Source organism: Equus asinus, chromosome X, assembly GCF_041296235.1.
Source record: "Equus asinus isolate D_3611 breed Donkey chromosome X, EquAss-T2T_v2, whole genome shotgun sequence".
Taxonomy (NCBI): domain Eukaryota; kingdom Metazoa; phylum Chordata; class Mammalia; order Perissodactyla; family Equidae; genus Equus; species Equus asinus.
In genome coordinates, this window is record NC_091820.1 from 75,175,679 (window position 1) to 75,202,893 (window position 27,215).

At 34.3% G+C, this 27,215-nt stretch overlaps 1 protein-coding gene across 1 annotated transcript; it reads left to right on the forward strand.

Annotated features, from left to right (window-relative positions):
* The first annotated feature begins 20,857 nt into the window (after window positions 1–20,857).
* PABPC5 (poly(A) binding protein cytoplasmic 5) lies at window positions 20,858–26,605 on the forward strand. The gene is made up of 2 exons (XM_070502675.1): window positions 20,858–21,095; window positions 21,628–26,605. The coding sequence occupies exon 2, from the start codon at window positions 21,765–21,767 to the stop codon at window positions 22,911–22,913; it is 1,149 nt and encodes a 382-aa protein (XP_070358776.1). The 5' UTR covers window positions 20,858–21,095; window positions 21,628–21,764; the 3' UTR covers window positions 22,914–26,605.
* The last annotated feature ends 610 nt before the right edge of the window (window positions 26,606–27,215 follow it).

The following is a 27,215-nucleotide window of genomic DNA, read 5'->3' on the forward strand; positions in this document are numbered from 1 at the left end:
CTAAAGTTTCGTTCTTGTAATTTTAGAGTCTTGTAATTATTTGTTGAAAACTAGATATTATGCATTGGATAATAGGAACGAAGATAAATAGCCCTGTAGTGTGAGGTTTTATGTTCATCTGGCTATGAGTTAGGCTACGTCTACTGTTTTCTGTAACTATAGGTGTCTGTGGCAACAATTCCCTCTAGTGTCTTTGGTTTGGTCTCTCCTGTTGTTTTTCAGTTTCCCTAGAAATTCCTTCTCAAATAAAACCAAAGCCTTATACTTCCTTCAGTTGTAATCACTAATATTATACAGAAACCCTGTTGATGTGGTAAGGTATGGAGGAAGAGGAAGCATTCTGTAATCCTATGATTAGGTGTGAGTCTTTTAGTAGGCCTGTACCCTTGGGTTATGACCTTCATAAGTGCTTGTCAGGTTTTTTTTCCTTCCTTAGGTAAGGCAACTACCCACCTTTAAATTCTTAGTTTCTTTGTTACTGAAAATATATCTGAATTTGAACACCATGAGTCCTGGAAATGAGGCAAGATAATCTGTCTGTATTTTGATCAGTTTCAGGCAGATCATCTAAATCCCAGAACTTTGTAATTACATGTCAAAAATAATAGGGAAAAATGATAAAAAATAATTATTTTGTGCTTGCTATCTGACTGGAATTATATTCAGTGCTTTACAGGAATTATCACATTTATTCCTCACAACAACATTATGAGGTATACACTGTCTTTTATCTCCACAATACATAGCAATAGGAGGATTAGAGAGGTTAAATAAATTATCCAAGTTCTCATAGTTAATAAGTTGCAGGGTACTATTTCAAAACCAGCCCTGTTCTAAATATTAAAGAAATTTTGAGTTGAAAATTAACAAAGATTTCATCCTGTTTGCACATTATTTCAATGTTTTTAAAGTGCTCCAATGGTGAAATTATTTATAAGTATACTGTTTTAGCAAGTAAGCAATTTATAATTTATTTAGCAGGTTACTGTGATTACAAAATTTAGTTTCTTTGATGATGACATATATTACTATCTTTTAGACAACAATGCTAACTATCTTATTAGCTAGTCTCTATGAGAGGAGTTAAGGGTTCAAAATATCTGAAGACTCAGTATCCCATCTTAAGTCTAATTACTTAACAGAGAACAGAGTGGGGAAGACAGGTAAAATATATTCGAGGGTGGTAAGTGGAAAAGGGGAGAAAGACATCCTAGACAGAGGGATCATCACAGAAGCATAAAAGTGCATGATATGAAAATATAAAAGCTCGTGGCATGAATGGGGAAGATATTATTTCAGTAAAGCAGGAGTTTATGGTACCTGGTGGAGAGCACTATGGAATGAGGAAGACAAGATTGATTGTGATCAGGTCATAAAGAACCCTGTTTCCTACAACTAGTTTATCTTTAAATTTCAAGTAATTTGGAGCCATGTGACATATTCAAGCAAGGAGGGAACATAATTATCATTTTACATAGATTCTCCTGGTGGCAATGCAAAGCATGGGTTGGCAATAGAAAGTCCTGGTGGAAAGAAGAGTAATATGTGAAGTCTCCACTAATCCACGTGAGAGACTATAAGTACTTCACCTAATACAAAGACAGAAATAAAAGATGGAAGATGTATTTTAAGGTAGAGTAGGAGTATTAAGGGTAGGACTTCAGTAGCACATGTATAATGAAGAGGAGGAACCATGAATGACCCTATAGCAGCTTTTCTCTGTGAGATTCCTGTGTAACAAAATATATCACTTGCATTATGACTGAGTTTTGTCCAGTTGCTCAGAGTCCAATTAGTTTTCGTTTGCTTCATGGAAACCGATTGCACATTAACCCGAGCTGGCTTGAAAATGCTTCTGATTAGTCCAATTGTTGAGAATTTTTGCAGAAATTATCATTCATATACTTTGACTAAAATTCATTGCTCGATTACAACTCATCTAATTCCTAAAAAGATTTGTGACAACTTGCACTGGAAAACAGAGATATATTTTGCAAAAAAAAAAAAGAGAAAGAAAGAAAATCTCCATGAGGATAGGGAATGTGTTTGTCTTGTTTACCATTATCACTCATTGCCTGGCATAGTGTTGGCCCATAGCAAATAGCTGATAAATAAATAAATAAACCCATTGAAAGTAGGCAAATAAGACTCATACCACATAGTTATAATATTAACAAAAGATGCGTTACTGAAAAATTTTGAGTACATCGTTTTTAAAATTCTAAACATATTTCCCCAATAATTCTCAACGCAGTTAATATTGAAGAATTTCCATAGAAAACTTCTAGCACCAAAACATTATGTTTAGCATAGTAAACATTTTAAAATCATGTATTTCACACAAAAATACTTTTATTATATAATAGGAGTAACAACACGCCACTAACAAAATGTTATCTTTTATTTATTTATTATTTTCTTATTTTTATTCTGGTAATATTGGTTTATGACATCATATAAGTTTCAAGTGTACATCATTATATTTCAGATTCTGCATAGACTACATTGAGTTCACCACCACAAGTCTAGTTGCCCTCTGTCATAGTACAAATGTGCCTTTTTACCCCTTTTGCCCTCCTCCCACTCCCTTTACCCTCTGGTAATCACCAATCTATTCTCTGCACCTGTGTGTTTTGTTGTTGTTTTTTTTATCTTCCACGTGAGTGAAATCATATAATTTTTGGTTTTCTCCATCTGACTTACTTTCTGAGCAAAAACATGCCACTAATCAAATATCATCTTAAAATAAACCACTGTACATTACCAGAAAAGTGATTTCGAAACAGCTGTAGAAAGAGTCAGGGCTAATTTTGCTTTTTAAATTCTCTTTTTTTGGGGGGAGGGGATATATCATATATTAAACTATAAATCTTCAGATATTTATTTTTAATGTTGAAATTTGTTTCTCCCTTCTTTTCTTTTCTCCCTTCTTTGTTCACATTGTGACATTTTCCCACACATCTGCAGATGGAAATAAAATATTGTGCATTACATTTACAGTCAACCAAGCCTGTTGTTAAGTTATGCTTCTTTCCAAGTGCACCCTTTTCTGCTTTATGATATACTATATTGTATTTTTCTAATAATCAGAAATAATTTTTAATGAGACACAAAAACCCAAGGAAGAATAAGATGTCCCAGCAGAAAAAAGAAGCTAAATAATATACTAAGAAAACAAAATTAGAAGAGTAAAAAAAAAAGTGTTAAGTATCATGGGGACGCAGAAAGACGACTTCCCATGAAACACATTTCTTTGCCAATTGCTTTAGATCTATTCAAGAACTCTAATTTAAAATACATTCTTTCAAGCTTTAAGAAGCCCTGGAACTAGGGAGAATAACTTGTCCTGGTTTTCCTAAGACTTTTCCTGTTCTGGAACTGAAACTCCAGTATTTTGATATACCCCTGTGTTCTAGCCAAAGCGGGATAGATAATCGCTGTAACTGAAACTCTTCAGAAAAAGGAAAAAAATGTTATCCTACACCAAGTATTTATGCTTATAAATTAATTTACATGTTCTTTTTTAAGAACTGATCTAATCAGACTATTCATTTCAACACAAAATAAAAGCAATTAAATAGTATAACTTGAATTCATATATTGAACTAAAAAGAACCATGTCCTTTAGCTTCAACTATCTTTTCAAGTAATTTTTTTATCCTGTACGATATCTGAAAAAAATAAATAATTCTATGAAATTTAGAGCTATACTTTTCATTGCAACAAAATATATTATAGCCAGATTGAATAAAAACAGGTTGTTATATATACATTTTATTCTATCTTTCCCATACTGTTCTTCGCTAGTTATAAATTTCACAAGTGATGACAGTTTAAACTGAGACATTAACTCAATGAAAATCACAAGGTTAAGACAGTCCTTCACATATCACAGAAATCTTACAAATATGGTGACAACTAAAAATTAAATAAATTATACAAACGAAATTTAAAGTTGTGGGAATACATTTAGAATATGGATATCAAAAGATGAAATTCAACACCGAAATTCTAAATTTCAAGAAGAAATGAACTATTATGTTTTTAATAGGCCATTTTATTTTTAAAATAATGCTATAAACACCATTCCAATTTTCTCATTCAGAAACAGATATAAACATACTTGATGTTCATATTACCCTAATGTTTGTATCTGGCTGTTCATTAGGGTCTGAACTTGGAAACTAATTAGGGTCAATGGGATCTGAAAGGAAATCTACTGGGCAATGGTGTGGTTTCTGAGAAAGCTTTTATTCCATATTTAGGACTGAGAATCTAGTAGAATGTCCTGCCTGGTTCTATCCAGCTGCAAATACAGGTTGTGAGCATGAGATTTTTGTAGCTTTAGTTATAGGCATGTGAGAATGAGATCTCTCTAGGGGAAGGGTAAGAGAATAAAGGAGTCACTGAACCAAAACCTGAACCACCTATCTCTGGTGTTCCTATGTGAGTGTAATATCTTCTAGGGTTTAATCCCATTTGAGTCTGATGTTTCATTATTTGTAGCTGAAAGCTTCTTAATTGATAGACCAGTTTTCCAACAACAGCAGCAAAATACTATGGCTATTGCCTTAATCCATTCAGGATGCTATAACAGAATACCATAGGCTGAGTGGCTTAAGTAACAAACATTTATTTCTCACAGTTCTGGAAGCTGGAAGTCCAAGATCAAAGCACTGGCAGATTCAGTATCTGGTGAGGCTCTGCTTCCTGGTTCATAGATGACAATCTTTTTACTGTGTTCTCACATAGCAGAAGAGGTAAGGGCAAGGGAGTACTCTGGGGTCTCTTTTATAAGGGAACTAATCCCCTTCATGAGGGTTCTGCCTTCATAACCAAATCACTTGCCATAAGCCCCACTTCCAAATGTCATCACATTGGATTTTATGTTTCCACATGTAAATTTTTGGGGGACACAAACATTCAGTCCATGGCAGCTGTCAATATGAGAAGAGGCAAATAGTCAGGAAAATAACTAGAATTTACCAATTTGGTATTGTTTTTATACATTTGGCTTTTTGTTGTTAGTTTATTGTTAGCTTTTCTCTGAATTGATCCTTTATTCTGATTGAAGATACCAACATTAATGATTTCTCTCAAGGACAAACACTGTACAAGCTTCCACTCACAGACACCAGAAATTCTTGTTATCAGAATTACCGATGTGCAGCTAGACAAAAGTTTCCTACAAAACTCTTCCACTTGAAAAGTTCATCAAAGGAACTTCCAGTTTCCTATCCAGTATGTAAGGAACTTGAAAGTCATCACTCCCATCTAGACAACAAGAATAAAGCACAACGAACTGAAAATCAATAACTTTTCATTTTTCTATCTGAGATCTGAACTCACAGGACAAACTATGGCCCCAAAAATTGGAGAGGAAGACAAGCTAATACAGAGAATAACATCTTATTATAGAAGAAACTCATGAGCTGAAACCTCCATGTTGTCCAATCCAGTAGGGAAATCTAAAATGTAACTGAGAAATTGCTGGAGGCTCAATGTGGACAAATTTGAGAGTTAAAAACTCCAAGAGGGGAACAGTCATAGGGATGCTTCCACGTTTTTCTTGGGTTTTACCTTCAAGAGGTATACTAGGTTTTCACAGTGAAGATTAGAGAAAATGTCTTGGTGATTCCAACAGAGAGATGGAAAGGTAGCTTTTTGGAAATACTCCCAAAGCATTCAGTTTTTAACAAGGCTTGCCCTCAGGAGAGACTATTTTACCAGTGTGTAACCAACAAGGACTTACCAGAAACTAACCAATTTGGAGGAATGGAAATATCCAGCTCTAGCTTTCTCTAGCCTTCCTGTATCACCTAAGGAATAGGGAGGGATGAGAAGCACTTGCAAAAGGCCATAGCCCAGGGGAATGTTTTTAATAGGCCATTTTATTTTTGATCTCCAAAATTTGATCTCCAAAATTCTGACACTTAATGATAAAACTATAGAATGTTTCTCCTCCCCCCAAACCTAGAAATACATTAATAAAGACCTATTTACCACAATTACATTTACCCAGTACATCATGTCTGACTTTCAACAAAAAATTACAAGGCATACTAAAAGGTAAAAAACTCAATTTGAAGAGACAGAGCAAGCATCAGAACCAAACTCAGATATGCCACAGATTTTGGAAGTATCTGATAGAGAATTTAAAATAACTATGAATAAAATGCTAAGCGTTCTAATAGAAAAAGCAGGCAACATATAAGAACAGATGTATAATGTAAGCAGACTGATGGAAATTTTAAGAAAGAATACAAAAGCAATGCTAGAAATCAAAAACACTCTAACAGAAATGAAGAATACTTTGATGACCTCATTCATAGACTGAACATGGCCCAGAAAAGAATCAGTGAACTAGAAGATACATCAATATAAGTTTCCCAAACTTAAATGCAAAGAACAACAACAAAAATAAAAAAGAAAAAAAATAGAATTTCTAAGAACAGAGGACAAACTACAAAAAATGTAACATATGTGTAGTGGTAATACCAGAAGGAGAATAAAGAGAGAAAGGAACAGAAGAAGTATCTGAAACAGTAATGACTGAAAACTTTCCAGGGTTAATGTCAGATACAAAACCACAGACACAGGCAGCTCAAAAAACACTAAGAAGGATAAATGCTAAAAAATCTATACCTAGGCAGATCATATTCAAACTGCAGAAAATCAAAAACAATGAAAAAAACATTGAAAGATGCCAGAGGGGGAACAAACATCTTACCTAGAGAGGAACAATATAAGAATTACATTGGACTTCTCTTCAGAAACTATGCAAGCAGGAAGAGAGTGCAGTGAAATATTTAAAGTGTTAAAAAAAAAAAAACCCTGGAATTATGCATTCAGTAAAATTATCCTTCAAAAGCGAGGGAGAAGTAAAGACTTTCTCAGAGAAACAAAAATGGAAAGAAGTTACCTCCAGTAGACCCACCTTGCAAGAAAGGTTAAAAGTTCTTCAGAGAGAAGGAAAATGATATATATTGGAACCTCAGACCTACATAAAGCAAAAGAGCACTAGCGAAGGAATAAATGAAGGTAAAACATAAATTTTTATTTTTTTATTCTTATTGATCTAGCAGATACTAGTTTGTTCAAAATAATAACAGCAACAATGTATATGATGATTATAACTTATAGATAAGTGAAATAAATGACAGCAATGATAGAAGGAGTGGAAGGGAGGAATTAAGAATACTTTGTCATAGGTATTTGCACTACTTGTGAAGCAGTATAGTATTATTTGAACTTAGATTTGTTGTAAAAACACATGGCAATCCATAGGGCAATCGCTAAGTGAAGTTAAAAAAGAAGTATAATTGATATGCAAAAAAAGGAAAGAAGATAAAATCATATAAAATGCTAATTTAAACAAGAGAAGGCAGAAAAAGAGTGGAAGAAAAATTAGAAATTGAGAATTGAAACTGAATAGAAAACAGCAACAAATGTGGTACATATTAATCCAACTATATCAATAATCACTTTAAATATCAATTATCTAAATACACCAATTTAAAATCAGAGATAGTCACAGTGGATCAAAAAACAAGACCTCTGTGTATGTTGCCTACAAGAAACCCACTATAAATATAAAAGCACATATAGATTAATAGTTAAGGAATAGAGAAAGGTATGCCATGCTAATGATAAGCAAAAGAAAGCAAAAGTAGCGATGTTAATTTCAGACAAGGTCAACTTCAGAGCAAGGAAAATTATCAGGAATAAAGAGAGCCATTACATAGTGATAAAGGGATCAATTATCCAAGAAGACATAACAGCCTTAATGTGTATGTGCATAAAAACTGAGTGTCAAAATACATGAGAAAAAAATTGATATAACTACAGGAAGTAAAAGAGAAATCTATTATTATATTTGGAGACTTCAATATCTCTTTGTCAGTAATGGACAGGTGCAGCTGGAAGAACATCAGTAAAGACATAGTTGAACTCAGCAGCACAATCAACTACTGAATCTAATTGACATTTATAGAATACTTCACCTGGCAACAGCAGAATACACATTCTCCTCAAACTCACTTGAGAAATTCACTAAAATAGATCATATTTTAGGCCACAAAACACACGTTAGCAAATTTAAAAGAGTAGAAATCATACAATGGTATGCTCATACCACAATGGAGCTAAACTGCAATTCAACAACAGAAGGATAGCTAGAAAACCACAAAATACTTAGAGATTAAACAACACACATAAATAACAAATTGGTCAAAGAATACTCAGGAGAAATTAATATTTAAACTAAATGAAAATGAAAGTACAGCTTATCAAAATTTGTGGAATACAGTGAAAGCAATGTTTAGAAGGAAATTTATAGCATTGAATGCCTATATTAGAAAAGAAGAAAGACATAAAAATCAATTATCTAAGCTTCCATCTTAGGAAACTAGAACAAGAAGAGAAAATTAAATACAAAGTAAGCAGAAGAAAATAAATACAGGAAATTAGAACAGACATCAATGATATTGAAAATGGGAAATCAATAGATAAAAATCAATGAAACCAAAAGCTGATTCTTTGAAAAGATCATTAAAATTCATAAAGTTCTAGCAATGGAGACTAAGGAAAAAAAGAGAGAAGACACAATATGTTTACACAATATCAATACTAATAAATGAAAGAAGGTACATCACTACAGATACTATGGATATTAAAAGGATAATAAAATTATTATGAATTCTATGCTCACAAATTTGATAACTTAGATGAAATGGACTTATTCCTTGAAAGACATAATCTGTCAACACTCACACAACGAGAAATAGACAATCTAAATAGAACTATATTTATTTAAAATATTGAATAATAATTAATAACCTTCCACAACAGAGAGCATCAGTCCCAGATGGGTTTACTGGTGAATTCTACCAAACATTTAAAGAAGAAATTATCCCAATTCTCTGAAATTTTTTCTAGAAAATAGAAACAGAGGGAGCACATCATAACTCATACTATGAGATCAGCATTATCTTAATACCAAAACCAGATAAAGACATTGCAGAAAAAGAAAACTACGAACCAATATCTCTCATGAACATAGAAGTAAAATCCTCAACAAAATATTAGCAAATCAAGCCCAACATTGTATAAAGAGAATTATACAGTTCCAGGTATGCAACACTCGTTCAACATTTGAAAATCAATTAATGCAATCCATCACATCAACTGACTAAAAAAGAAAAATCACATGATCATATGCATAGATACAGAAAAAGCATTTTATAAAATCCAAAACTCATTCATGATAAAAATTCTCAACAAACTAAGAATAGACAGGAACTTCCTCAACCTGATAAGAGCATCAACAAAAACCAACAATTAACATCATACTTACTGATGAGAAACTGTATTCATCCCCACTAATTCCAGGAACAAGGCAAAAATGTCCCATATCACCATTCCTACTATTCATTATCATACTGAAAGCCCTAGCTAATGCAACAGGAAAAGAAAAGAAAATACAACATATATACATTGAGAAGGAAGATATTAAACTATGTTCACAGATGACATGATAGTCAATGTAGAAAATCCCAAAGAATTGTTCAAAAAAGAAAAAAGAACTGTATGATCTAATAAGTGATTATAGCAAGGTTGCAGGACACAAGATTAGTGTAGAAAAGTCAGTTGCTTCCCTATAAACAAGGAATAAACAATTAGAATTCAAGATAAAAAATACAATACCATTTATATTATCACCAAACAAATGAAATACTTAACAATAAATCTGAAAAGCTATGTATAAGATTTATATGAGGAAATCTACAAAATTCCAATGAAAGTAATCAAAGAACTAAATAAACGGAGAGATATTCCATGTTCATGAATAGGAAGACTCAACATTGCAAGACGTCAGTTCTTCCCACATTAACATATAGATTCAACGCAATCCCAATCAGATTTCCAGCAAGTTATTTTGTGAATGTCAACAAACGGATTCTAAAGTTCACATGGAAAGGCAAAAGAATAGTATTTGCAGCATAATATTGAAGGAGTTAACCAAAGTCAGAGGGCTGACACTATCCTGGCTTCAAGACTTACGTTAAAGCTACAGTAATCAAGACAGTGTGATAACGCAAAAGAATAGACAAATAGATCAATGGAACCAAACAGACAGTTCAGACATAGACCCATACAGATATAGGTAACTGATCTTTGACAAAACAGCACAGACAATTCAACAGAGAAATGACAGACTTTTCAACAAATGGTGCTGAAACAACTGGACATCCTCATGCAAAAATAAATGAATCTAGACACAGACGTACATACTTCACAAAAATTAAATCATAATGGATCATAGACAAATGTAAAATGCAAAACCATAAAGCTCCCAGAGATAACATAGAAGAAAATCTAGACAACCTTGGGCTTGTCAATGACAAAGATTTGATTCTTTTAAGAAAAAAATAATTAAACTGGAATTCATTAAAATTTAAAAAATTTCTTCTCTAAAAAGACACTGTGAAGAGAATGAGAAGACAAGTAAAATATATTTGCAAAAGACATATTTGATACAAGACTATTATTCCAAATATACAAAGAATTCTTAAAATTCAATAAAAAAATAAACAACCCAGTTAAAAACAGGAAAAAGATTTCATTTGTTTTGGATACATAACAAGAAGTGGGATTGCTGGATCATATGGTAGCTCTATCTTTAATTTTTTAAGGAATCTCCATACTGGTTTACCTTTTGCATGCCCACCAACAGTATGCAAGAGTTCCAATTTCTCCACAACCTCACCAACATTTGTGTTTCGTTTCTTTGATAATAGCCATCCTGACAAGCATAAAGAGATATTGCATTATGGCTTTGATTCACATTTCCCTGATGATTAGTGGTGTTGAGCATTTTTTCATATGCCTGTTGGCCATCTGCACGTCTTCTTTGGAGAAACATCTATTCAAGTCTCTTGCACATCTTTTGATCAGGTTACTAGTTTTGTTTTGTCTTTACTATTGAGTTGTAGGAGTTCCTTTTATATTTTGGAGATTAACCCCTTATCAGATATACGGTGTGCAAAAATTTTCTGTCATCTGGAAGAGACACGAGCACTCCCATGTTCACTGCAGCACTATTCACAATAGCCAAGATATAAAAACCTAGCCCATCAACAGATGAGTGGATAAGGAAAATGTAGTATATACATACAATGGAATACTATTTAGCTTTTAAAAAAAGACGGAAATTTGCAATACGTGAAAACATGAATGAATCTCGAAGACATTATGCTAAGTGAAGTAAGCCAATCACAGAAGGATAAATACTGCATGATTCCACTTTTATGAAGTATCTAAAAATAGCTCAATTCATAGAATTAAAAAATAGAATAATGGTTTCCAGGGGCTGGGGGGGGTGGGAAATGGGGAGTTACTTATCAACAAGCATAGAGTTTCAGTCAAGCAAGATGAATAACCTTTAGAGATCTGCAGTCTAACATTGTACCTAAAATCAGTAATAATATACTGTACACTTAAAAGTTGGTTAAGAGGGTAGATCTCATATTAAGTGTACTTTGTGCACTAAAATAAAACTTTAAAAAAGAAAAAATATGCAGAAGCTCTGAACAGATACCTCACCAAAGATGATACACGAATGGCAAATATGCACATAAAAAGGTGCTCAACATAATACATCATTAGGGAAGTGAAAACTAAAATAACAATGAGATACCACTATATACCTTTGAATGGTGAAAATCCAAAATGCTGTCAAAACCAAATGCTGACAAGGATGTGCAGAAGCAGGAACTCTCCTTCATTGCTGATAGGAATGCAAAATATTAAAGTCACTTTGGAAGACAGTTTGGCAGTTTCTTACAAAACGAAATATGCTCTTAGCAAAGAAATCAGCAGTCATGCTCCTTGGTATATACCCAAATGAATGGAAAACTTGCGTCCACACAAAAACCTGCACACGGATGTTTATAGCAGCTTTATTCATAACCGCCAAAACTTGGAACAACCGAGATGTGTTTCAGTAGGTAAGTAGGTAAATAAACTGTGGTGCATCTAGACAATGGAATATGATTATCAGTGCTATAAAAGAAATGAGCTATCAATACATGAAAAGACATAGAACAACCTTAAATGTATATTACTAAGTAAACGAAGACTTTCTGAAAAGGCTGTGTACTGTATGATTCTGTCTATATGACATTCTAGAAAAGAATGTCAAAATATCAAAATATTTTGATCAAAATAAAAATATCAAGAATCCAAAATATCAAGACAGTAAAAAGGTCAGTGATGCTCAGGGAATAGGGAATAGGACAGGATAAACAGGCAAAGCACAGAGGATTTTTTAGGACAGTGAAACTATTTTGAATGATATTGTAATGGTAGATACATGACATTATACATTTGCCAAACCCATATAGAATGTACACCACTAAAGGTAACCTAGAGACTTTGGTTGATAATGACGTGTCAGTGTTGGCTCATCAGTTGTTACAAATGTACGGTGCTGGTGCAGGATATTGATGGTGGGGGGCTGTGTCTGAGATGAGCTAGAGTATGCGGGTACTCTGCATTTTCCACTCAAGTTTTCTCTGAATCTAAAACTGCTCTAAAAATAAAGTCTATTAATTTTTTTGAAATTTCATAAAGGTAACTAGCTGCTTTCTTGTGCCATGATGAATTGCTGAAGCAACAAGCAAGTTTCAATAAAGTGGAATGATTCATGTTTTTGCGAAGTTCCCGAGTGTCAGGGGCACAATGAAGATGGGTTTTGGAGAAGTGCCTGATTTCAGTTGTGATGTGGGATAGTATAATTTATAGTTAACCACTAAAATCAACTTCTCCGACTTCATAATTTCCTTAAAAGCACACAAAAATATTTGTTTGCTAGAAGTCTACTTTGAAATACAATTTAATGTTGGGGTACATTGTACGAGTTGATAAGATAAAAGTAAAATTTTTAAATTTTCCATACATAAGTTTCTATTAATAATAATTTACCCACACCTGTCATAAAGAGAAATGGGTGTATTTTTTCTTTACAGAAAGCAAAAAGTGTTACCATTGTCTTTGTATTTTCAAACAAAAGGATCTATGTCCTTTCAAGTAAGAGAAGCTATGGCTATATTGTTGGTGCGTCTTCCTTCCTCTCTCAGTTCTCAAAAATTGACCTTACGCCTTTATTCAGATTAGCGTGTCAGTTTGTTTTGCAAATAATCTCCCTTTTCTAGACCTAAAGTCTCCTGGTGTAAAGGTATAACATAATACGGAAAGCAATATATTTAGTACACTGTAAACTTTGAAGTTGAGTTGTATGCCAACAGCTTCTAGCAAACAAAATGATAAATTTAAAAAACACACTTAGATGAAGCTAAAATACTCAGAGTTGAAAATAATGTTTCTTCAAGATGAATATACATTCAGGCTTTATAAAGATCATCAATCTTTGTATTATCTCAAGCCCAAAACTTTCCTTTGGGTCAGAAGACGATAAACTTCCTGCTTCCTGACATTACTGTGGCAAGAAGTGAAAATTATAACTTGTTTTAAAATATAGCTTTTTTGTTCTACACTAAATAAGAAATAATTAGTAACAAACTCAAAGTACCTGGGATCCCCGAAAGGCTTTATCTTGCATGCCAAATCTAATGATTAATAGCAGCTGCCTGTCGCACTCTGCTTACAAATGTGATGAAACCAGGTCCAGGCTCAGTGGCATGATTCATTAGTCTTGTCTCTCTTGGCTGTGAGAGGGCATATACCCTAAATATGTGCTGACCTTGCATAAATCTTCTCAATTCAATTCAATTTAGATCGTTTCAATTCAAATGAACAAGAACACAGAAAAGTGATCTTTTTTTTATGGTATAAAATTTAAATGTCATTTCCCAGGATCATATACTTCATCCAGAAAAGAAGGTCAAATACCCAAAATAAATAAAGGATATATAAGAAGAAGCATGATCAAACGATAAAATAGATCGGAAGACAGTAAAAAGAGGAGAGGGAAGATATCTAATGGGCCAAAAGTAGAGTAGACTTTCTTAAAAGAATTTAATTAAGCTAGGCCTTGAAGAAGGGATTTAAAAAGCAGACAGAAGGGAATAATAAGTGTAAACAAATGGAAAATGAATAAGTAATAATTGCTGCATGCCTAAGTAGAAAAAAATTGTCTAAAGTAATTTTTCATTCCAGAGTTTCCTTTATTGTTTTGTTTTGTTTGCTTTGATTCTTGATTTTAACATCTCAAGTTATCTTTCCAAATGTAGCAATTGTAAGGTACTTACAATTAGAGTGGATATAATAATTCAGTGATGCAAAGAAACATATTTAGCACCTTTACCTTTATGTCCTAAATTAAAAATCACCACTCTAGCATGACCAACAAAATGAGGGAGAGGGGGCCGGGGATTGGGAAGAGGAGAGAGAGGAAGAGGGAGAGAGGCCACATACGAAATATATAGAAGAGATTTTCAAAACGGACTATCTGTGAATATGAATGAGCAGACATCATAAAGTTATTTTAAACAATTTTATACTTATTTCCTTGCGCCAATTAGTCATACTATCATTATTTTCTTTTACTTTCTCTGCAACCCTTCCAAGAACTCAGTTTGTGGAGAAGTCTAGCAGAGGTACCATATTTAATGCTTGATCTATATTTTCCAAGGCTAGTAAACTCTACTTAGGAACATAATCAATTCTGTACATATACTGTTTTCAATATGACCACATCCTTTCTCACTCAGCTGCTATTCTGGGAAGCTGAAATGACCTATTATCTGGGACCTATAGACCTCATTCAGTGTAATAATTTCTCATTATATCTATCAACATAAATTTTAAATCTTTTATAATTTGTAAAATATATGCCTATTTGAGAATGTTTATTAAGGTGCTGGGCCTTTCATTTTAAGATAGGCTGCCCCAGTCTGCACTTCACTATTAACTGCTATCACAACACCCAGTTTGTTTCCTATATGGATCTTGTCACAAACTGGAATTAATTCGTTTTTTTTTTTAATTGTGTATAAATATTCCTCCCTCTAGAATGTAAGAGCTATCATGTATAGCAGGGACTCTGTCTGTCTTGTTCAACATTCTATCCTCAGTGCCAAGCAACGTGCCTGACACACAGGGGACCCTCCAAAAATACATTTGACACAAGCAAATGGATGAACCACAAATAGATCTTAAAATGTATCTTCATATCATCATATATCAAACGTCATGAAAATTGCATAACTTCTTGAAACATAAACAAACGAGGAGAAAAATAAACGTTGTGGTAGGGAAGGAGGAGACTTGAAACAAACACAATATGCCTAGCGGTCAAATTGAAACAGAGAGCTCACTTAAGTTGATGAATAATGTATCCAAACATTCTAAAGGTCATTTCAATATTATTGGAGCCACAAATAGGTAAATAAATTAACCAAGAGAAATGTCGCCTCATTATTAATGAATGATTTTTAGTCTTAGTAGTAAATCAGTTTAAAGAATGTTTCAGTAGCCAAAGTATAGTGTTAGGACTTAAAGATATTATGAAAAGAAATAAGAGGGAATAATTCAAGTCACAAGCAGGTTACTTTACTCAATAGTAACAATTCTAGCACCACCTACATCCTTTGAAATTTTATGGTAAGTTTATCCATTCTATCTAAATTTAAATATTCAAAAGAGTACTATATTTCTAATGGAAATGTGCTAGAGGTTAGGTATTGCTCCAAGTCAATGAATAATTATTTTGAGTATACTATAAGTCAAAAAAGTAAGCATTACTGACGATTCTTTATTGAGGAGAATCAAAGTAATGAGAATGTGTATCTCCTCTCCAGATCAGAGGATCAGATGATCATTTATTTTAAACTTTGGAGTTTCTGCAAGTTTTTATGTTGTTAGATTCTAGTCTTTTCACTTACATTCTCTCATATTGCACAGGAATTAATTTTAAAAGACAAGTAAGGAATTAAACGCATAATTTTAATAAAATAATGGTAGAAATATTGTAACTTTTTATAAAGGTATTAATATTTCTTTTATGCCACCTCACCCCCAAAAAAGCAACGTATGGAAAAAAATTCTATGACGAAAGAATCTTATCTTTAAGATTTAAGGTCACATTGAAGAAGTACTAAGGAACTGAAAGACCAAATGGAAAGTGTAGGCATTTCTCCCTGTAAATCTAATGTTCAGTTAATGTAACTACCGCTGTACGTGTCAAAGCATGAAGATAATGATTAATTTCAGAACAAAATGAGCACACAGTTCCTGTTACCTATTATACGGATTAATATGGATGACCAAGAAGTATTTAAGAGGAGTCCCAACAGCCTTCACAGAAGTCGTCTGAGTACTTAGTGTGCCTATAGCCACAAGACAGGAATTTTGGGACGTGGGATGTTTTAAGAGAAAGAAACTCTATGATGCTCCCATTGATATGAATTAAACAATAATGTATTGTTTTACATTTGAACTTCTATGTCAGGAAAGACAAGCAGAGAATTTTCCTCAATCATATGCTTATTTAAATGCTCAGTTTTCCTCATTGGTAGAGAACTGTTCTCCATGTTTTATATTTCTGAACAGATAGTCCAGAAGGAAAGAAAAAACGTGCAAGATTTCTTGGTCAGTATCTGGAATATGTTTTGTTTTGACTTTCTAAACTAGAAGTCTTTAATTATCTCCCCATCACGTATCCCCTTCTAAATTCTTATTTGTAACAGTTAACCCTGCTCCTGCCATCTGCCTACTGGCACACCCACCACCCATACATACACAACTGAGTCAATGCATATCCAAGTTCTATCAGTAAATGGGCTGACTATCAATCTATAGCTTTATTCTAGTTTGCAAAGCTGAGCTGAGCATATGAGAATTCTCTCTTGGAGATAATTTTATACAAGTGACTTAGGGAGCTTTTTTTGGTTGGGAATAGTTTGAATAGTGTTGGCCCTACATGTATTTTCTTAAAGATTATATAATAGTACTCAATTATAAAGTCGCCTGTGCCTGTTTTTTTTTTTAATAGCATATGTGCAATCATTCTCTAATCTGTTCTAAGGAAATTGATCTCCACTATTCTTTTGAATCAAATTTGGTAATTCCTATTTTGCTAGGAATTAGCCATTTCCCCTAAATGTTCATGTTGTTGGTAAAATAAGCTAATTGCTGCAGTATTTTTAAAATAAGTCTGACAGTATATATAACATTTAATAATACACATACAATTTAAGTGTTCACTCTCCACTTCTGAGAATCTAGCTAATAGAAATAGGAGCAATAATATATAAAAGTATGTGAATAAGGATGTTTATTATAGCATTGTGTGTCGTGACAATAAAATAACTAAAAGTTTTAATGCCCAACAGTAAAGAAAAAGCTTAACATATTTTAGGTGTCATCTAAAAACATAAATTAATGAGTACAGAGTTTCAGTTTGGCAAGATGAAAAGAGTTCTGGAGATGGACAGTGGTGTTGGTTGCACAACAGCGTGAATGTACTTAATGTCCCTGAATTGTACACTTAAAAGATGTTGATGGTAAATTTTATGTGTATTTTACTACAATTAAAAAATGAAAATAAAAATAAAACAAAGTTTACATTTAAAAAAATTGTTTTAGGTCAAGTGAAATGACTGTAACTCAAGATGTTTAATCAGAGAATGTGGGGTGCATGTGAGTGCTGCCCCGTACAGAGACATATGTTCAGTAAACAGGCTCTAGCAAGGAGAAAGACATTCGTCTGAGACTATCTGCCAAGTGGGTGATACTCCTACCCTGTTTCAATGCATCAAAACAGAAAATACTTTGATTCTATATCATATATGCTACATAAACCTCTAAATAGACCGGATTGTGACTACACAGCAATTGAATAAATTCACGCATAGTATTCTATGCATCTATTTTAAACTAATATGACTTAATTAAAAGAGCACCCTAAGGAGACACCTAACTAAACCTAAATATATAAAGTTGTTATATTACTGCTGTTACGTTCCTTAATAGTCACGTTTCTTCACAGTTCAATGCACAACTTCTTAATTCAAAAGGGATTTAGTTCATGAGACAAATGAAAACATAAAAATATGTTAAATTGCTCTTATAAAAGTATTTTTCTCCATTTCCAACAAATACCCTACGGTTATAATTGTAAGAATTATAGCTACAGTCTTGAATAAATATGTAAACTAAACTTTCATAATTTAAAAATACTGAAATTTTGGTTAAATACTGAAGAATGAAATATTCTGGTTTATTAACAATTTAGCATAAGTCCCCTTGCATTGTAAACTCTGCTGAAACTTCTCCAGTTTTGGTCACTTTCTCATTTTAATAAGTTCATTCTAATAATCACAACTTAATCTTTCTTTGATAATTAATCTTATCAAAGTGCCTTCAAGATCATCACACAGAGTATAAGTACTCATGGCTCAGGTTAAAATTTTGGAAACAGAGGGAAAAAAGTGCTGCTGGCTCCAAAACTTACTGCAGAAATGCCTGTTTATACTATACTCTTAATGTCAAATTGTTTTCTTGCAATTCTCTTCTCTTTGTCTAAAAAATATGAGCCAAGATCTTGGTAATAAAGTTTTTACTTTATGATATTTTGCTCAGCCATCCCAAACTTCATTCAAGAGAGCAGCAAATTTACTTTCATGGTGAAGTCCCTGCAACTTGTACAGCTGAGACATTTAATTGGAAACACAGGATCAAGAGCCTGTTAAGACAAGGCTGAAAAAATAAATTCCCAACTCTCCTCCTCTTCCACTCATGCTGGCACGTTACTATCAACTGTAAATAACAGTGTGTGATGAGAGGCACTTAGAATGCCAGTTGTCCATGATTCTTTCTTCATGCAAAATGCTTCTCAGATTTAGAAAGACTCAGCTATGCTTCAACCAACTGCCTTAGGAATCTGGGTGGGGATTCTTAATGGATTTAATAAATGAATCAGACTTACTTAAGACCATAAACTTGTCTTTAATATATAATAAAAACGATGAGAAATGTTCTATGTCTGATTTTTATTCCAGAGACTCTTCCCAATCTAAGTATTAAAATGATTAAACAAATTATAGGTGAAAATACTTTTTTTCCATAAACTTCTGCTTAGCAGAAGGAACTTTACTAAAACTCACTTATTTCAAAGTAGTTCTAAATTTCTGATTTTTGATCTGATAAATAGGTCATTATAATTTAGAATGTTTATGCTTCAACGAACCCAAAATGGCTGGTAAGTGTAGAGAAACGGTTATTTTGGAAATAATGATTTTTAACAACTCAATTCTATCTATAATCTTACAGAAAATATGTACAAATGAATTGGAAAATGGACAACGTTTAGATGGTTACATAAACAAATAAAATATTGATTTGACTCACTGATAATATTGTGGGAATTATTCTCTTGGATTTATGTTGTTATTTTAATATAGCATTTTCAGTAAAGTAATATTTTTAAATGAAAAAAATAAAAACAGTCCAAGGTCTAGCCCATTGTTAACTGAGCTTATGAGGAAAAATGTTTATAAAGATTATGTTCAAAATACAAGAAACTAAGCAGGTGTTCACAAGTGTTTCCACATGTTGGTCACTGTGGTCATGTTGTAAGACCAGTTTTTATTAGTCTTATCTCTCTAATATTTGTTCGTTTTTGCCTTTTCTCATATAATTTCTATGTCCTAGCTGAGCAAGAACCCTAGGAAGCAAGCACAAGAGCTACATAAAGAAAATTACCAAATATTTGAGTAAATAGAGGGTAAATTGTCATCTCTAGTCAACTTACAGCCTAATAGAAAATGTAAAATGTGAAAAATGAAGCGGCACATGAATTCAGCCTGTTATTCTAAGAATTTCTTCTTAGGGCAACACCCTTCGGGGTGATGTCCTCTTGCATTCTTTTTTTGCCAGGATCTTTTCCAGTCTAAGAGTATTGATCTATGCTTTGTTTGGATTTCTTTTTGAGGGGAGGGGTTGCCGAAGAGGCTGAATGACGAGTCATGTGTTATAGACACTGTCGGGTCTGAAGCCAGGGCAACATTCCTCTCCTAACCAGCTTCTCGCAACTCTAAAAAGAGATTTTCTTGGGAATTCTCTAAGTTGAGTCTAATGTTATAGACCTGTTCCCTGCAATGGTAAAAGTTGACAACTCGTTAAAATTAGTTATTAATTGTGCAAAGTGCCTATATCATTACATGTTTACTTCATCTGCGGACATTAATTATATATTTTGCATTGATTTTGCAGCTTTTCTCTCTTTAACTAAGATTTTGTAATTTGTGATTATGAAGGCAGCACATCTTCAACGTTTTGTGGCACTAAGTACCATTAAAAGCCATTTTACGGCCCTCCAATCATTAAAATGGTAGTCTTACTGGAGCAATGCAAAGAACTCTGCCTACTACCTAGGGATAATGCTACCATTATGTTAGAGTTTAATGGAGTAAGTAAGGATAAAGGCCAAACAACGTGACCCTGGGTTTTATTTGACCCTGTGATCATTTAGCACTGGACTGGGAGTACAGTACAGCTGTCAATTCTGACTGTCCAATGCACTCAGGAAAGTATGCAACCTATATCCTATTTCCTAAGCAGAAATGATTTGGGGGATCAGTCTTTTTTTAAAAGAACTCACTAAGAGTTCTTTCCTCCCAGGTCATCACCTCCTTCTTTGATTTTGGGACCAGCAGACAATATTTTAAAATAATAAATAAATAACATTTCAAAAATAAGAAAAAAATCTAAAAACCATTTAAATTGTCTTTTTCTTTCTTTCTTTCTTTCTTTTAATCTTGGCTCAGAGCAAGCGGGAAGTTACTTAGCACGGTTCCGGGTTTCCTCGCGCCCCGCCCGCGCGCCTGCCCGCCCTACCACAGCTACAGGCTTTTCGTCCCTGGGTCGGTCTGTCCTGCGAGGAGCAATCCCTGTCCATCGGTCCGCGCTCTGTCTGCCCGCCCGCCCGCCGCGCATCTGCCCTTCTCTTTTGACTCCGCCCCGCATCTGTCCGGAACCGCCTGGCGTCTGAGCTGACCCAGTGCACGTCTGCCAGTCAGTCCCTCCGGACCTGCCGCGAGTCTCAGGCTGCCGAAATCACCGCGCTTCACTCGGTCCGTACCCAGTGGGCATCTTGGGTATCTGGGCGGTCTCCGGTCCCCGCGCGCGTGTCTGTGTGTCTGTCTCTCTGTCCGATCCGCCGCCTGCAGCCTGCCTGATGGCCCCAGCGCACCAAGTGTCCAGTGTGCCCTTTCGCTGACGCTGAGCGTGTGCAGCGGCCTTAGTTAGCTGCGAGCCCGCCTGAGCCCGGCCAGGCAGCCGGCGGAGGAATACGCGCTCGGCCCCTGGCCTTGTTGATATAATTTTAAGCCAACAGGAGCTCGAGGCCTATATTTATGCAGAAAACGGGTCGCGAGGCCTCTGCCGGCAATGCTGGATGTGGGGAGCCAGCCAGCTGCTTGATGATTTAACGGGGAAAGGGAAATATCTTTTCTACTACTGGCTTTTGAAACTGATTTTAAATCGGAATGGGTGAAAAAAGATGAGTCCCCATAGGGAGAACAGATTCGTTATTGGGGTGCTTTTTTGTCTGATGCGTTTGTTCTGAGCCTGCTGACCAGCTGTTTCTGAACTTCATTTTCTCAGCCTCAACAGTGATTCTGAGTCTGCTTTTAGCTTCCTTCGCCTTGGCTTTTTTCTGTTCGTGAACAGCTGCTTGGCCCATAGCTTAGAGAAAGCAGCCTTTTTTCTCCCCCAAGAGTCTCCTCCCTGTTCTCAGAGAGATGGGGAGTGGGGAGCCTAATCCTGCTGGCAAGAAGAAGAAGTACCTCAAGGCTGCCCTGTACGTGGGTGACTTGGACCCAGATGTCACCGAGGACATGTTATATAAAAAGTTCAGGCCTGCTGGCCCTCTGCGCTTCACCAGAATCTGCCGTGACCCGGTGACCCGCAGCCCCCTGGGCTATGGCTATGTCAACTTTCGCTTTCCTGCGGATGCTGAGTGGGCTCTGAACACCATGAATTTTGATTTGATTAATGGCAAACCATTCCGCCTCATGTGGTCTCAGCCAGATGACCGCTTAAGAAAGTCTGGAGTTGGAAATATATTCATCAAAAATCTGGACAAATCCATAGACAATAGGGCCCTTTTTTATTTATTTTCTGCTTTTGGGAACATTCTCTCCTGCAAAGTCGTATGTGATGACAACGGCTCTAAAGGTTATGCCTATGTGCACTTTGACAGTCTGGCGGCTGCCAATAGGGCCATCTGGCATATGAATGGAGTGCGGCTCAACAACCGCCAGGTGTATGTTGGCCGATTCAAATTTCCGGAAGAGCGGGCAGCTGAAGTCAGAACCAGAGATAGAGCAACTTTCACCAATGTTTTCGTTAAAAATTTTGGAGATGACATGGATGACGAAAAACTGAAGGAAATTTTCAGTGAATATGGGTCAACTGAGAGTGTGAAGGTAATAAGAGATGCCAGTGGGAAATCTAAAGGCTTTGGATTTGTGAGATATGAGACACATGAGGCTGCCCAAAAGGCTGTGTTAGACCTGCATGGAAAGTCCATCGATGGAAAAGTCCTATATGTAGGGCGAGCACAGAAGAAAATTGAACGTCTGGCTGAGTTAAGGCGAAGATTTGAACGGCTGAGATTAAAGGAAAAAAGTCGGGCTCCGGGAGTGCCTATCTATATTAAGAACCTGGATGAGACCATTGATGATGAAAAACTGAAGGAGGAATTTTCTTCCTTTGGATCAATTAGCCGGGCCAAAGTGATGGTGGAAGTGGGGCAAGGCAAAGGGTTTGGTGTTGTCTGCTTCTCCTCTTTCGAGGAGGCTACCAAAGCAGTGGATGAGATGAATGGTCGCATAATGGGCTCCAAGCCCCTGCATGTCACCCTGGGCCAGGCCAGGCGTAGGTGGTGAGAATAAGAATACTCAATTTGTTTCAGCCTTAAGCTGGTGCCTACTTAGTTTGGGCTATTTTGTGATAAGAAGTTATTTTATGCCAATTCACAAGTTTTTTTAAGTGAGTACTTTCTTTTAAAAAAAGTGAAACTGGAAAACCTTGTTCATTTTAGTGAAGACCATCATTTGCGATTGTAAAACTGTCATTTTGTACTATTTTTTGATATAATGTCTGTAGGAATATGTAGAATAAAGTTTATTCCTCCACACATTTTTCTTCTTAAACCAGTCAAGGTGAGGTAATTGAGTATATTTCCTTCTTTATTTCAATAATACTATTAAATTTAATTTCTTCTGTGAAAATATTCTTGAAATGGTCCTTACTTCTGAGTCTGACGCAGTGAAAAATTCTAACTTGCTTTTGAGAAATCAACAGAACAGGGAGAAATGTATGTGATCCAATTAACATTTGCCCATAATTTCACTTTAAATTATTATTTTAAATGAATATTCTTTTAAAAAGATGTGAGCTTTCTTTCTTCCCTTTATTTATTTATATTTTTTCCTTTTTTAATATATCGTGGGCATACCACAGACTTGATATGGGCTTTGACTAAGTGTTGGGGGTTTTCCCTATTGACTTCATGCCCAGAGAAATAAGCATATTGGTGTTTTCTCTATCACTACCTTAGAAAATTAACACTTCAGGCATTAATTCTTAAAATTACAAGTTTTATCTTAAAAATCTTTCCTGAGATTTGATATTTGAGAACGGTAAAAGGAGCATTCATACCACTCATTTTTCTAAACTCCTTAGTACATATGCTTGGGTCATGTTAAATTAATAAGATGAATAACTGCACTGAATTGCCTTTACCTATAGATAATTTTAAGATTTTACCTTCAGGCTTTATTGTGTCAGTATAAAAGGTAAATGATTCATATAATGATGTTTAAAAGCTACTTTGAAGGACATCTTCTATTAAATGTGCCATTACTTCTTGCAACTGTTGAATATATCCATGTGATAATATTCACAGATGTTTTAAAGTTAAGGAAAAGGGTGTCTCTCTTGATTAAATCACATGCCTCCATCTATCATATGAGAGCTATTACCGCAGTATGGTTCTCTTTTTGTCTGGCTGCTTGGATGTTGTGACAAAACGTTCTGTTCTGTGTTGCAGTTACATTATTTAGCCTGTAATTTCTAGATTACAGAATTTCCATATCTTACTTGCAGTTCCCTCTTCTCCCCACCCATCTACCTTTCATCCATATTACACTTACTTTTATGTTTTCTTTGGATTGCCTTTCTTTTACTGTATGCCAGTTCAAATCCATTTTGGAAGCAGAGAAATATATACCTAATTTATGTAAAATTTAAATAATTACTTGTCAAAAACAGCATTCACTCATACCACAGATCCAACCATAAAAAATGTTTTGTCTCCATTCCAAGTTGATTTTATCACCCTAAATAGAAATCTTTGGTTTCATGAATAATACAATATAAATATATAATTTTGTTAACACTTTTGTTAGCTATTTGCCCATAAAATAATGAGACTAAGCTATTTCTATGTTTATCTACAAATTATATGTATATTCATTTTCAAATGTTTTCAAATGGACATCACTGTTTTTATTGATTATAAACATAATAAATGCTCATTGTCAAAAAATGTACACAATGCAGACATTTATAAAGAAGTAAAATTCCTACAGTTCAGAGATAACCACTATTAACATTCTCAGTGTGTACACATCCTTCCATGCCTTTTCCTATGTATACACACACTGTTTTACAAACAAAAACATAATATATGTAATTGTTATGTGTTTTTTTTAAATTTTAAACTAAAACATAAGCATCTTTTCATGTGAATAAATATCGATCTGTATCATCATTTTAGTGACTGCATAGTATTTCATTGTGTGGATGTACTGTAACTTATCTAAGTAGCTCATTATTGAATAGGATTTATATATTTTTCACTGGTTTCTACCTTTGTAAACAATGCTGTGATGAACATCTTTGCTTAAAAGCAGTATGAGTCATATGAGCTTGAGAAAAAATATCCATAGCGTGTAAAAGCTTACACCTACTAGAAAATAAAAATGCACATCATATTGATATATGTATCAAAAATTTGAAAAATGTTTAAGATGTATTCTTCATTTAAACTGACAAAAGAAAAACTAAAACTAATGGGATATAATTTTCTACATTTGATGAGCCTACCTGCTTTATATCATTGTGATCACTAAAATACATGAAAATGATGCAATTCCAAATAAAATCTAAAATAGTTACATTGGTAATTATTTGCCATATGTACATCCTATTCCTTTTTACCCATTACCAATTTTTGTTTAAATTTATAAACCTGAAGTGTCAGTGTTTACCCAAAACCTTTATAAGTGCTTTGATTCAGTATAAATGGTGAAAGATTTCTAGAAAAATATCTTAAGTATGAGCATTTAATGCATTTTGGGAAATTGAGTATTTGAATTATTACTGTTTTCAAAAAGTTGACCAGCGTTTAAAAAAGGAACAGTTAAAATATGCCTAAGTACAGGTAAAATATACGTTAGGACCCTTCAAAACAGTCAAAAGAACTCTGTAAATTTAGTTGGTAAAAAGCAGGGGAAAAATATAAAGGAAAGATAATCTCTATTTGAACACAAACACCTAGGTAGTTTTTCAGTCTTGCACTTTTCATTTTTAGCTACATTTAATAGACTCCTAATTATTAAGGCTTCCAAGGGGGAGCAAAGCAACTGAACAGCTTGAATCAGTGGCAAAGCATTAAGAATAGATTATTGTTCATTTCCTCGCACAAGATAATTAGTAGAAATTAGTAAAATTGTGCTATCAATCGTCAACTTAAAAATGGACTATTTAATACAGGTTTTTTGTTCGTTTGTTTTTTGTTTTTCTTCCTTTTTTCTTTTAAAGCTTTTCAAAACAGTCACTTGTACAAGCTTCAAATGCACCCAGGGAGAAGAAAATTAAGAACATTGCTTTGTGATTGGGAAGCATCATACAAAGGTTATTTGGGGAAGGCTTCTCTGTACAGTTTCACACATACTGGTGCCTTTCTGGTTGTATCTATGGTTAAGGGGAAAAATAAAATGTTACACATGTAAGTGATATTTTTAGCCCAGGGAAATAAAGTAAGAATACTTATTTTTTTAAGGGCATATTCAGGAATGGAGTGAGTACCATCTTACCTTTAAAGGAATGACCTAATTTGAGGAAATAGTTAAGAATGTATGAAGAAATGACTGGATACAGATGATCCAGGTGTTCCCAGCACCTATGACAATACCTGGAATATAGCTAGCATTCATGATTACTTGTTGAATTAATGAATTCATAATCTATGAATTATATCCCTCCATTTGTTTGCTTTCCAATTTTCTCAGTATTTAGCAAGAGAAATGAACTATTACAGAATAAACCATTTTTGTTAAATCTTATCCTATGAAGAAATAATTGAGAACTGATTGATTACATAAATTGGTGCTTCTAACATAGTCTTACCCGTGACATAGGGTCATGCTTATACTATTAAGGTGTTATCAGTGCTTTCATGCTTCTCATCCTCTCTTGTTTTCATTTTTGTTCAACACTTGATTGGTGAGCCTGTCTTAGACAAAGCTTGTATTAATTTTTTGGAATAACTTAAATAAAAGTCCATTTGTACAATAACTTCTTTTTAATAAATTAGTGGGATGTTGTTTCAAGACCAAGACTATTCCAAAAGGTCTTACTCCTACATTGAACAAAGTGATCACAATAATCCCTGAGATACTAGTGCTTGCGCATGCAAAATGAGTTGCTTCTTACATATTTGAGGGTGTAATTTACTTCACGTGAAGTGTAACCCAACAAATTCTTTCTCAGAGCCTCAAAAGAGTTAATGTATTCCCCTTGGCTCCAGGAGATAGTGGTCAGTAATTAGAAATAATCTAGCTACCATTGGAAATCTGAGAAGAGAAAGGCATGACTAACTCAGTGTACAAATACTGAGAAAATAATTCCTATCAAACTTTAAAAAACTAATTCCAAGTACTTTTACCCTCAAAACCAAAGTCAATTTTAAAACGTCTGCCATTTGGCACGCAAAAGAGATCGGTGTTATCGCTAAATTTTTCATCAAAGGTTTGGGGCCTTTGTAGTTTAGTATATTTAATTTAAAAAAAAATATTTAGTGCTTTAGAGAGACTGCAAGAAAAGAGATGAGATAGTGTATGGATGGCCGTCTCAGTCATCACAGAAAATTAGTTTCTTTGTTTCAGAACTAATAGTAAATG